Source organism: Canis lupus, chromosome 9 (genome assembly GCF_048164855.1).
Source record: "Canis lupus baileyi chromosome 9, mCanLup2.hap1, whole genome shotgun sequence".
In the NCBI taxonomy this organism is placed as follows: domain Eukaryota; kingdom Metazoa; phylum Chordata; class Mammalia; order Carnivora; family Canidae; genus Canis; species Canis lupus.
The window spans coordinates 46,910,005-46,922,255 of record NC_132846.1 but is presented as its reverse complement, the minus strand read 5'-3'; the positions used below and the strand labels follow the sequence as shown (position 1 = coordinate 46,922,255).

Sequence of the window (12,251 nt, the reverse complement as noted above, 5' to 3'; positions counted from 1 at the left end):
CATGAAAAGAAAAGGAAGAGGATTCTGAGAGTGTAGGTTTACAAAACCCACCCATCATTACTCATATGTCAGAAGGTTACCATCCTAAATGGCATTTAAAAGTCACAACAACATTATGGACATAATCATCCCACTTATTACTCGGAAGTTTACCCAAAAGCTCCATTTCTCTAGATTTGGCTTTTTAAATGTCAGCATCTGAATCAACACAACACAGTCCAAGCAAAAACTTCACACTAAAAACATCTGACATGAGTAAGAAACAACAAAGAGAAAAAAAAAAAAAAAAAGGAAAGCACTATTTGCATAATTTTTAATGTAAATTTTTGTTGTAGACCTCTAAGAAAAGATTTGGTTTTAGAGTTTACAACCTTGAAAAAATCACTATGGAAAAGGACTTATATAGTAAATGTTTTGAATTGACCTTGGTTTCAAGGTTTAATCTTTACTGACACCTTGAGGATAGTGTCCTGCAATATTGGTTGTATTGGTTGTAGCCAACAGCTGATCTACAGCAGTGCAAGCAGAGAGCTAGGTAAATCTCTCACAGTTGGAACATAACCATGATTTAGTCAAATTAACCAGGTTTAAATGATTCCAGGCCCTAGACCCATACTAAGCAATGCCTTCTTTCTTTCTAATAAATTGAACAGATGCAATATCCCTTTTATATTAATTAACTAATATAGCAGATAACATGAACACATGCATACCCCACATACAAATTTGTCATAAGGAAGCAAGATATATTTCCAATATAGAAACCAAATGGCTAGTAGTTCTATCTCTGAAGAACTACAGCAATCGACAACTTTGTATCTAAATTAAACCAGAAAAGAGTCCCCTCCTACTACCTAAAAAGTAAAAATTGAGTTCCCACAAATCTGAAGGAAGTTTTCCTTTCAACATAATACCAAACGTTCTAGTAGAAAGGTGTTTGGGTTGCATGACCTTTACATTTCCTACTAACCTTTACTAACCCATTGGTTTACAGTCTCCTGAACAATATAAAAATATTTGTATTGTTTTCCAGAGTCTTAAAAAAGCAACTCACTCTATAAACATACTTTAGTCAATTAACAGCACCAACATCTACACATTTTATAATTTATTTCCTCTACAAATGACACTGTCTTCATATGACCTAAAGATAAAAGAAAAAGAAGCATTCATTATGGACTGCCTCCATACAAAACAAGATGGGAGATGTCTCATTTACTTTGTCTAAATGAATCTTCACAATGACCCCAAGAGGTACCATCCTTTCTCCCACCTTTTTTTTTTTTTTTTCAAAAATGAAGAAACTTGAGGTTCACAGAAGTTAATAACGAACTCAAGGTCATACCACCAGGAAATGGTAGAGTTGCAATCATTTAAATCTACATCTGATTCCAAAGCTCATGTTCCTATGAGCTTGGCACAGGGTTTCCCAGCATGGAGTGGGTTAAGAAGGTAATAATGAATAAACATCTTTTATTCTGTATGCCTCACTAATTGGTTAGCCCTGTTAACCTCTTTTTTCTTTACAACTTAATAGACATCTCTATTAGAAATGCATCTAAGCATTCTCTTACAAAGCAAAGGATTAAAAAAATTTGATACTCTAAGCAAGATTAGTTTGAGTTCTATTTTTATAAGAAAAGGGAAAAATTCACCATATTGATCATCCAGGAATATATCTAGTTCAACCCTGCCCACGTGGTTAGCAGAGATCAAACGCAGAGTCTTGCAGAATACACAGAACCCAGCAGACAACTCAAATATTTAGTGAAATGAATGACCATAAACTCATTTTCCTTATTAATATGTAATACAGTTAGGCGAAACTTTCACAAACATTGAAGCCTTAAAAAGCTGTATTAATAAGAAGCAGTTATTACTGTTGTGCCCAAGATCGCGAATCTGAGAAACCACCAAGGAGCCGACACCGATGCAATCACACGAGGGTTTATTTACAAGCTCGAGCCTGGGTCCAAGTATCAGTCCTGCTCTGCTTGTCCAGGGGTAGGGGATTTTGTTCAATTTCCTGGGTCCCACAATTACCTCAAATTCAACATATGCACAAATAAAACCTATGTGCCATATTTCCTTCCTTTAAGACAGTCTTCCAAATGTCCCCATTTGAATGAACAGCAGCAATGTCTTTCTATAACCCAAGGTCAAAACGCAGTCATCTTTGATTCTTTATTCCGCTCCTAATTCTATATTCATTCCATTTCCAAGTCATTTTTAATGCAGACTCTTTAATCCCTTTGCTCAGTCTCACTCAATTCTGAGGGGGCATTTCTCCTGCTAAATTAACGTCCTCCTTACCTTTCTCACAGAGACAAAAACATCAACAGCACCCCCTCAAGCCTCAAATCTACCTTCACAACCATACATCTGGCACCCTGGGGCAAGACTCACAATTCCAAAGAGATATTAATTTTACAACTCTTGGCACAAAAGTTGTTCATGATTAAATTGCCTATGGTTTGACAATCTAAAAATCTGGCTCCATCCAGACTCTCTTCCCAAAACCTAACCTCCATTACTCCATGTAAGCCACCTATGCCCCCAAGCTCACTGGTTCTGGTTGCTGTTCACTTTCTTCAGCTCCTTCCCTCTGCTGAATGCATCTCACCACCTGGAATGTTGTTCTTCCCTTCTGCTTTCCACATAAAGCAGTCCTACTCATCCTTTAAAACTGAGTTCAAAGACTACTTTTCCACCAGTCCACACCTGACCTCTGAGCCTGGAAGTAATCACCCTCTCCTCTGATTTCATGTAACACTCTATTTGCACCTCTTTTTTTTTTAATTAACACTTAGACTATTACAGTTATTTCTGTACATCTTATGTCTCCTACCAACTGCGAATACATGCACACCTCTGTATCTCCCATAGCATCTAGACCAGTTCTTGTACAATAAGGGTTCAAAAACTATGTTATACAGAGGCCTTTACCTTGAAGGAGAATAGATCTCCCTCTGCATTGCTTGGGCAATCTTTGCTTTTTTAAAGAAAACCAAATCTTCTTTAAAGATTTGGGTGGGCGCCTGGCCGGCTCACTCTATAGAGCATGTGCCTCTTGATCTCAGGGTTGTTAAGTTCAAGACCCACATTCAGTGTAGAGATTACTTAAAAATAAAATCTTTAAAGAAAATCAAATCATATTTTTCAAGTATGACAAACCTAAGTTCCTTGAGTTTTGAATTGGAAAATCAGAGGATATGAGAAGAAAATGATATTCATTTATCAGTCAAGGCAGTTTAGGCAGAAAACATTTGTCAAGCTGTCAACCATCAGTCAACCCTACACACAACAAACACACAGGCAGCACCCCCAGCTTTTAATGAGAGCCTTACTTTGCGGTAGACTATCATATTTGGAGAACTTTCTTCTGGGTCAGCAATCCCCACTGCTCTTTGGTCCCCAGATCCCTGAGCCATGCCGGATGTCTTCACTCACGCTGCAAAAATAAATGAACAGACCATTAAGACATGAAAAAATTCTATAGAGAAACCTCTTAATGCAAAGAAGCATTTTTGGCAGGTGATATGAAAATAAAACATGAAGAATTTCATATTTTTCCTCTTGATTTCAGCAGTATTTTAAAAAAATGTTTAGGGGAAATTGGGGTCTTGTTATCCACATACATTCTTCTAATCCCAAAGCAACATGTTCATTATTTTCAGCCCAGAATCTTGTACCCTAAAGGTAAGCTCATGCCAGTTCTAAATAATCTCCTGAAGACAGATGAAGCACACTCATTTTGATGTTGATTTTGTCTTACCAAAGCTCACTTTCTGATTAATTCTGTTTTAAAATCTGAAATACTTTATCAGGAAAATGCAAATCAAAACCACAAAGAAATACCACTTTATATCTACTAGGATGGTCATAGTAAAAAAGAAAAACCTCAAATAACAAGTGTTGACAAGGATGTGGGGAAATCTAAGCACTGTGTCTTGTGGTAGGAATGTAAAATGGTTCAGTCGCTATGAAAAATAGTCTAGTAGTTCCTCAAAAGTTAAACACAGAATCACCAATAACCTGAAAATTCAACTATATCCCAAAGAACTGAAAACAAGTATTCAAACAAATACTTGAATACAAACATTCACAGCAGTACTCTTCACAACAGCCAAAACATGGAAACAACTCAGTGTCCATCAACTGATGAATGGATAAACCAAATATGGTCTATCCCTACCACAGAATAAAATTCACCCATGAAAATCTGTATTGATACAACATAGATTTATCTTGAAAACATCATGCTTAGTAAAAGAAGCCAGACACAAAAATCACTGCAATGGATTGAATGTTCACACCCCCATCCAAATTCATTTGTTGAAATCCTAACTCCCAGAGTGATGGTAGTAGGACGTATAGCCTTTGGGAGGTGATTAATGCCCTTATAAGAGAACTCTCAGAGAGCTCCCTTCTGCCATGTGAAGACCTAGTGAGGGCAGCCCAGGTGGCTCAGTGGTTTAGTGCCGCCTTCAGCCCAGAGTGTGATCCTGGAGACTCAGGATTGAGTCCCACGAGTCCCATGTCGGGCTCCCCGCATGGAGCCTGCTTCTCCCTCTGCCTGTGTCTCTGCCTCTCTCGTGCGTGCTCTGTGTCTCTCATGAATAAATAAATAAAATATTTTAAAGACATAGTGAGAATAAAGCCATCCCATGGGCCACACACTAAATCTACTCAAGCCTAGATCTTGGACTTTCCAGCTTCCAGAAATATGAGAAATAAATTTCTGTTGTTTATACGCCAGCCAATTTATGATATTCTGTTACAGCAGCCTAAACAGACTAAGAGACATATTGTATAATTCCATTTATGTAGAATATCTAGAACAGGTAAATGTGTAGATACAGGAAGCAGGTTGGTAGCTGCCAACAGCTGGGCAGAGAATGGAATGGGGTTACTGCCTAATGGATATGGGGTCTCCTCTGGGATAACGAAAACATTTTTGCACTAGATAGGGGTGAAGGATGCAAAACATTGTGAATGTGTTAAATGCCACTGAAATATATTCTTTAAAGTAGTTAATTTTCTGTTATGTGAATTTTACCTCAATTAAGTGAATATTTTTAATTTGACCTTTTTAAAAAGTCTGAAAAGGTATCAGTGAAACAATGACAGAATTTTTGAGAAAAGAAGTTCAGTTCTTGGTATCATACTCTATTTGCTGTGCTACTATGAACAAGTTAACCTATTCGGTTCTCTTTGTTAACTTCCTTTTAAAACAAAATGCTGAATGCCTGCTGTATACCCAGAATCATGCTGAGGCCCCTCCCTCTACATTGCTCTCATCAGTAAAATGTGAATTCCATGGAGTACTCACAGGTGAGGGTCTAATAAACTGAATGTGAATGTATCATATAAAGCCATAAAAGTCCTATACAAATGTTATCACTAAGCTGAGAGCCTGCCTGGGTTATTTGCACAAAATTCATAGGCTGTTCATCAAAGAAACTTTTATAAATACCATACTTGGCAGAAAAGGCCATTTCAATTCAAAATAAAAATGCAAGAAATATTTTATTGTAAAATAAGTTGGTACCAAAGGTCATTCCATAAAAACAGATTTGGATAGAAGATGGGCAAGAGACAGGAATTTGTCATTTGTGCTAAGAATTTAAATGCCCACAGTATAACCATTTGAATGTTGCTTGCTTTCTTCATCATTTGTGAATTAAGATGCATTTTTAAAGTTAGATTACATGAAGAGATAAAAAACATACTTCTCTTATCTCTACACATTGTAATATCAGTGTTTCTGTGAATATAGTGCTACATGCAACGCTGATTATTAATTCCAATCAGCGACTTTTAAAGTTAAATGAACAACACACTTTTATTTTTCAACAGCTACTTATTTGCCTACTCCTTTGCCCGAATACAGAATATAACAGAGCATGAAAAACAAAAATTGAGTCCATTTGTCTGCTCATTTATATATGTAATAGAGCCATTTTTGGGTTTCTGGCTTTATTTGTAAATGAACACTCTGACTTTAATGACCATATTATCTCCCACCTAGAAAACTGTTAAAACAGCAAGGTTGGGAATGACCTAGAAACAATCCTGTCAGCCCTGCCTTTGCCTTTCCCTGGCCGCTCCCCGCCCCCTACAGAAACATTTCTGGTGTTACAACAAGCCACTGGGCCAGGACTGGGACTTCAGACTACAAGTGCAGGCAGACAGTCTCCATGTTAGGAATTTCAGTGAGTCTAGTATGTAGTAGAAAAGCTTCTATTTTTGGTTCCTCTAGCAGCTCATTTTGAAACTCAATGTCATTTAACTTTCCTGTGTCTAAAAAGGATCATTTCTAAAATAGTGATATAACCACTTTCCAGGCCATGTGTCAACAGATGTTAGAGAAACAGGATGCAAAACCTACACAGGTAAGGAGGTTATAATTATATTCATTGACTATGATGCTAGAGTTCATGACATAAAGGGCTATATTTTCATTCATTACAATATAGCATGAAATATTTATTTTTAAATGAAGTACAATAGAAATGAAATAGGAATATTTTACATCTCATGGTAGGAGAACCCCAAAAACTTCTTCATGTTATTTATATATACTGCATGTACACATACAAAGTAAATAATTCAGGACCTTTTATTTTAATATTTGGAGAATGTGAATGTTTTTCTGAAAACACACACCTACATTTCAACAGAAAGAAAACACAGTAATGATATTCCTTTCCTATCATGGCTTACAGCTAACAAAGGGGAGAACTGAAAACACCTTAAGAGCTTGATTTTTGAAGTCCCCAAGAAGAGACAGGTAGCTAAGTGGTTACAAGCTGGCATCTGTCATCAGACCGATCCACATCCGAATTTAGGTTCCACCACTTACAAGCAGTGTGACCTGAGGCAAGCTACTTCACCTCTCTGTGCCTTTGCTTCCTTACCTGTCACCACCATCCCAGCATAGTAGAAAGCCTTCTGAACTGAGTGGCCTGGTTCCCAAAACTGATTTGCAATTAACTAGCTGTCAGAACCAGGTGAGGCCACAGCGTCTCTGGACCCCAGGTGGACAATAACTGTAAAACCCTGCATCTTCACTATTCCTCCCAGCTGCCCAGAACCTCAGAACTCGTTTCTAACTTTCCTTCAAACCACCTCTCTTCAATCATTACTGCCTATATCCTAGCCTGTGTCCTTGAGTCATGGCAATGCTCATGCTGAACTTGTCAAAGAATCACAGAACTGCTGGAGTGAAGCGTCCCCTCCCAGACTGGGCATCCCTCCCCTTGAAGCAATTTCCGTAACACCACCACCCACCACCAGGTGCGGTGGGACTCAACATTTCTTCTTGGAGCAAACACACTGAGCATCCACTCACTCAAGCTGCATGCTAGGCCCTGGAGATATAAAGATAAATCAGACACAGATGCTCTCATTAAAGTGTTCAGAGTCCAGGAGGGGGGACAGACATGTCCACAGAAGCAGGACATCGTAACATGTGGGTGTTTGGTTATCCTGGCACAGGATAGAACCTGGCAACTGAGATCAGAGCAGAAGGATGGATAGGAGTCTGGGGGAGGCAGAAGAGGCCATTTAAGCCTAGCGGACAATGCAGGCATGGCCATCTGAAGTCCCAGAAGCAGTAGGCACCCAAGAGAGAAAAAAAAAAAAAAACATGAAGACAATATGATCTCAAGGAGATTAAGTGGATAGTCAAATGTGGGGTAAGAAAAAACAGGGCTTCGCACCTCTCTTGGTTTACTCATTCAACAGGGATCTCTACTAAAGCCAATTCTGCTTGGGTTGGAGTCTTTGTCGGTGGGGTTCACCCCTCTATCCCCAACACCTAGAAGAGGGTGTGGCACATAGTAGGCATTCAAATATTCCTAAATGATGAAATTGATAATATTCTACCAAGATGCAGGGCACTCCTTCAGGAACATTCATCTAGATAAAATGTCATTAAAACTGCCCCACAAAGAAGGCTCTTTAATGACAAAGAACTATGTACAGAATCAGATTTTCCCCGCCAGAATTTATTGGTATGAGTCAGCCCTGAACTCAGGAATCCATAAGCTATCTATATTTATTTGAGAGAGCATGTGGCACAAGCTGGGGAGGGGGAGAGGGGCAAAGGGAGAGGGAGAGAGAGTATGTTAAGCAGGCTGCACGCCCAGCACGGAGCCCAAGATGGGGCTGGATCTCACGACCCTGGGATGAAAATCAAGAGTCAGACGCTTCACCGACTGAGCTGCCCAGGTGTTCCATCCACGAGCAATTTAGATAAGAAGGAATATGTGGGAGGATGGAAAGTATAGTGAGGAGAGACCCTGTGAATAACAGAACAACTGAGCATTTCTATGACTCAAACTCTGATTAGTGAATCTTCTGCAAATCAGGACTGCAATTTACTCCAAACTTATGTTGCATCCGTAGCTTGCAGTTACAACAAATGCCAGCTGTCTTCCTTTGTAATGCCAGCCTCTCTAGAGCAAGCAAAGCCTAGAGTCCAGCAGATAACAATGCTGAGCCCAGCAGGTAGAAGGACCTCAGTAATGTGGATAAGGAAGGGGCTTTGAAGTCACACCTGAAATAGCATCTCAGCTCTGGCTACACCAAGACTGCTGGGTAGCCTTTGGCAGTTGACCACCTCCCCCCTCACTCCCATCTGGAAGATGAGACCCCTCTACTTTGCAGAGTTGCTTTTGAAGAGGAAATAAAATAAGGCATGCAAATTCCCTGGTGCAGAATGAAGGTAGCGACTGACCGGCAGTCTGGTTTCAGGAAATCCCAGGCCACCAGCATCAAAATCGTTGGAGAAACCCTTCCCCCCACCTCAGGGATTCGGAGATGAAGCCATCAGCTGTTCAGCAAGCCTCTCTGGTGACCCTGACACACAACTAAGAGGCAGACCACCTCAGTGACACGCCAGTGCTGCTGAGATCACCATCACATGCCACTGAACGTGTTAAGCGTCATGCCTGCCCCTCTCTGTATCTAGCCCTCAAAATTCTATTCAGGGAAATATCTTGTGGGAGAGGTAAACAAAGCCTGACTCTAATATAGCCTGAATATTTGTGCTGCCAAAGAAGAATTTCTGTTGATGTGATTTCCTCTCCTCCATATTGTATCAACTTCACATTGTCTGCCTCAGCCCATTAAAACCCAATGGATTTTTTTTTCTGACATCAGCAATGTTAAGCACTTGAGGAAAAAAAGATTTACAAGATGTGTGCTAGCTCAGTAGTACAAGCTTGTTTATATAGCTGTAATCTGACTGAGTGGGCAGGAGCCTCCAGGGGGGAAAAGAAAGAACAACGACTCTGAAGTGCACGTGACTCTTCCTGTTTAGTGGTCCTGCTGACGTGATGGCTTCTATATAGGCGAACTCAAACTCCAGGTGCTCAGTGACAGAGCAAGAGTCGGCTGCAGGTCTGACACCAAAGATCTTAAAGCAAGGTACTAGAGCTCAATCCCTAGAGGCCAGTTTTGGTGGCCATGCCAGGCACCCAGGATTCTGCTGGGATGTAATCATTTGATCATTTCAGGACGTTAGTTAGCATTCAGTGGTTCCCAAAAGCTGGTCCAACGACCTGAACCAGACTGGCAGCCACAGAACCACCCAGGGTGGACTCTAAAGACACAGGTTCCTGGGTCCCATGCCCCTCAAAATTCCAATCTGGTAGGCCTAGGGTGGTCCCTGGAGATTTATAATGTAAGCAATCCCCAGGTGATGTGGAAGCCCAGTCAGGTCTGGGAACCACTGACCTGGATTCCATGAGCCTGCCTTCTCTTCTTCTCTTCGCCTAACCTCTCCACCCCAGCCACGCTGCCTACTGTCTGGGCAACCATGTGGAGGTGGAGCTCCTTCAGCTTCCCTTGTATTTAGGCAGAAACTCTCTGTACTGAAAAAAAAAGCAAGGGTCCTGGAGTCAAAGAACAGGCTTTCAATCCTGGCCAGGCCATGTGATCATGAACAACTTAGGGCTATACTTACTTAGCGTCTCTGAGCCTTGGTTTCCTCATCTATAAAATGGAACAAATACTGATTACCTGTATCAGGGGTTCTCAGCCTTGTCTGCCTCTCAGAATTGCCCAGCAAAGGTATCACAGCAATTCTAACAAGTGGCTGATACTATTCCCACTCGACAGATGAGAAAACTGAGGCCCAAGAACATAGGTCACTTGCCAAAAGTAAAGCAGCTTGTCAACCAAGAAACTAAAATCCAAACCCAGGACTGCCTCCAATGCCCACATAATTTCCAACTGGTCAGACTTGGTCTCCTGTGACATCAAAATTCAAAATATATTCAAAATAATATTTTGTAAATATACAAAATTTAGTATATATTTAAATATAAAGTAGTTAGCAACTCTATACTACATATAATGTACTTAGTAGTAAGTACTTATGACACATAGTACAATTGATACATAGTAGGACCTCAACAGATTTGTGGTTCCTGCCTACTGCTTCCTAGTATATCAGTGAGGTTGACTTCCCCATACTAACCCAACCTTAAGACATATAAATACAATCCTCTTTAAGTTGCCACAGCTGCCTTACAGCCCAAACAAACTAAATTTTTGTTAAAAGCTGCTTATAAAGATAAATATTTTTGCATTCTTCATACTAAACAAAAGTCCTTAAAAAAATTAATCTGGGAGGGAAAAGCAGAAAGTTTTTCGCATAATGTGATGTGATTGGTCATATGATATGGCTCACAGTCCTATTACTGCAATTCCTACTCCAAGTTCAGCTCCACCCAGCATCCTCTGGACCAGGGCTCTGGACTCCACACTTCCCTGGACAGCCCCAGACCCTGCCAACTCATCCATTCTTCCTGCCTTTCCAACTCTTCCCTAAACAGTATGCCCGCTATGTCCTTCCAACCTCCTCTCTGAACTCCGACCTTCAGTGACCTTCATGAAAACCTGGCTTCCCCCCAAAACACTCTCCTCCCCTGGAGCCCAGCTGTTCTCATCCCCACATATCTCAAACCAGGAAGTAAGAGAAGCATCCTCCTGGCTCCCCATTGCTGCTTCAAACTATCTCCCTTCCATCTTCCTATACAAGTTCCTGCACTTGTGGCACTCAGACCATCCAGCTATGCCACTTTCTACCCACCCTCACTACTATTTCCTGCCTCCCTCCCATGAAGCCTTTTCATCTCCTAAGAACTCCTGCTTCCCATTCTCAGAGGTTTTCTTCTCCATCCCTCACTCCTTCATCAATCTCAATGACTTGAACATCAGAGTCAAAGATCTATCTGGAAGGTGGGTTTCTCCATCCTTTTATTTCCCAACCTAAACACTTTCCTCCACCCCTCTACCTCAGCCACCATTGCACATGGCCACATGCTGAACCCCATCATCATTGGTGACTATACCACCTCAAATCCCAGTTCACTTACCAGTTCTTTCCAATCTACTTACTTGACATTCACTGCACACATTTTTTCAAACTTATTTAGACATTTAATCCATGGAACTCATAAGGTTTTTTTACCCTCCATTACTACTCCTCCTCACTCTGCCTTCACATCCTTCTCTCAGTAGTCCCATCATTTTAGCCACTCATAGTCACACCCTTGCAAACATCCTCAACTGCCTCAATATGCCCTTTCTGTGGCAGATTTCCAGGCAAAACTCTGATGCTGATGGACCCAGAATATCCACCATATAATATCCACATATCTCAACATCTAAACTCACACCCAAGCAGGTGCACTCTTTGTGGTGGGAGTGAGGAAGAAATCACACAACCAGACTGGCTGTATTTTAAATTCATGAGCACAAACTTTAAATTAGTCAACACTGCCTGTCAAATCTAAGATGTTTTCCCAACGAGTTTGCTGTCTCCCTATCTGAATTGGCTAGCTCATGTACTCTTTTTGCTCAAGCTTCACACACAGTATCAGTTGATAGGCTCACTTCAAAATTCGTTGAAGAAATGGAAGCCATCAAAAGGCAAGTCTCTCATCTTGAGGCACCGTCATCTAAACCACCATGTTCTTTGACTTCCCTCCTCTTGCAATAGAGGAAGTGTTGCCATATTTACTAAAGGGAAATTGCTCCACTCTTGCTCTTAATTGGAAGATGATAAAATATTCCTCCTCACTTATCCCCTAGCACCACACCAACAGGGCTCTAGTATAATAACAATGGATTACAGGCCAAACATCTGCAAGACACAAACTCTCTGAGGACTTCTTAGGGAAACCTAAAGTCAAGAGAGGATACATAAACAAGGACACGAGGGGAATTTGAAGTTT

General features: G+C 40.7%; 1 protein-coding gene across 20 annotated transcripts in view; it reads right to left on the bottom strand.

The window, feature by feature from the left end:
- Window positions 1–12,251, bottom strand: part of RGS6 (regulator of G protein signaling 6) — a 570,894-nt gene that overhangs the window by 521,599 nt on the left and 37,044 nt on the right. For all 20 annotated transcript variants that reach the window (XR_012036887.1, XM_072839235.1, XM_072839241.1 and 17 more), the window contains one exon: window positions 3,348–3,451. Coding sequence is in view for 19 of the 20 variants with exons in the window: in XM_072839235.1 (XP_072695336.1) it covers window positions 3,348–3,431 (84 nt within the window). In the remaining variant the exon portion in view is untranslated. The remainder of the gene's footprint in view (window positions 1–3,347; window positions 3,452–12,251) is intronic.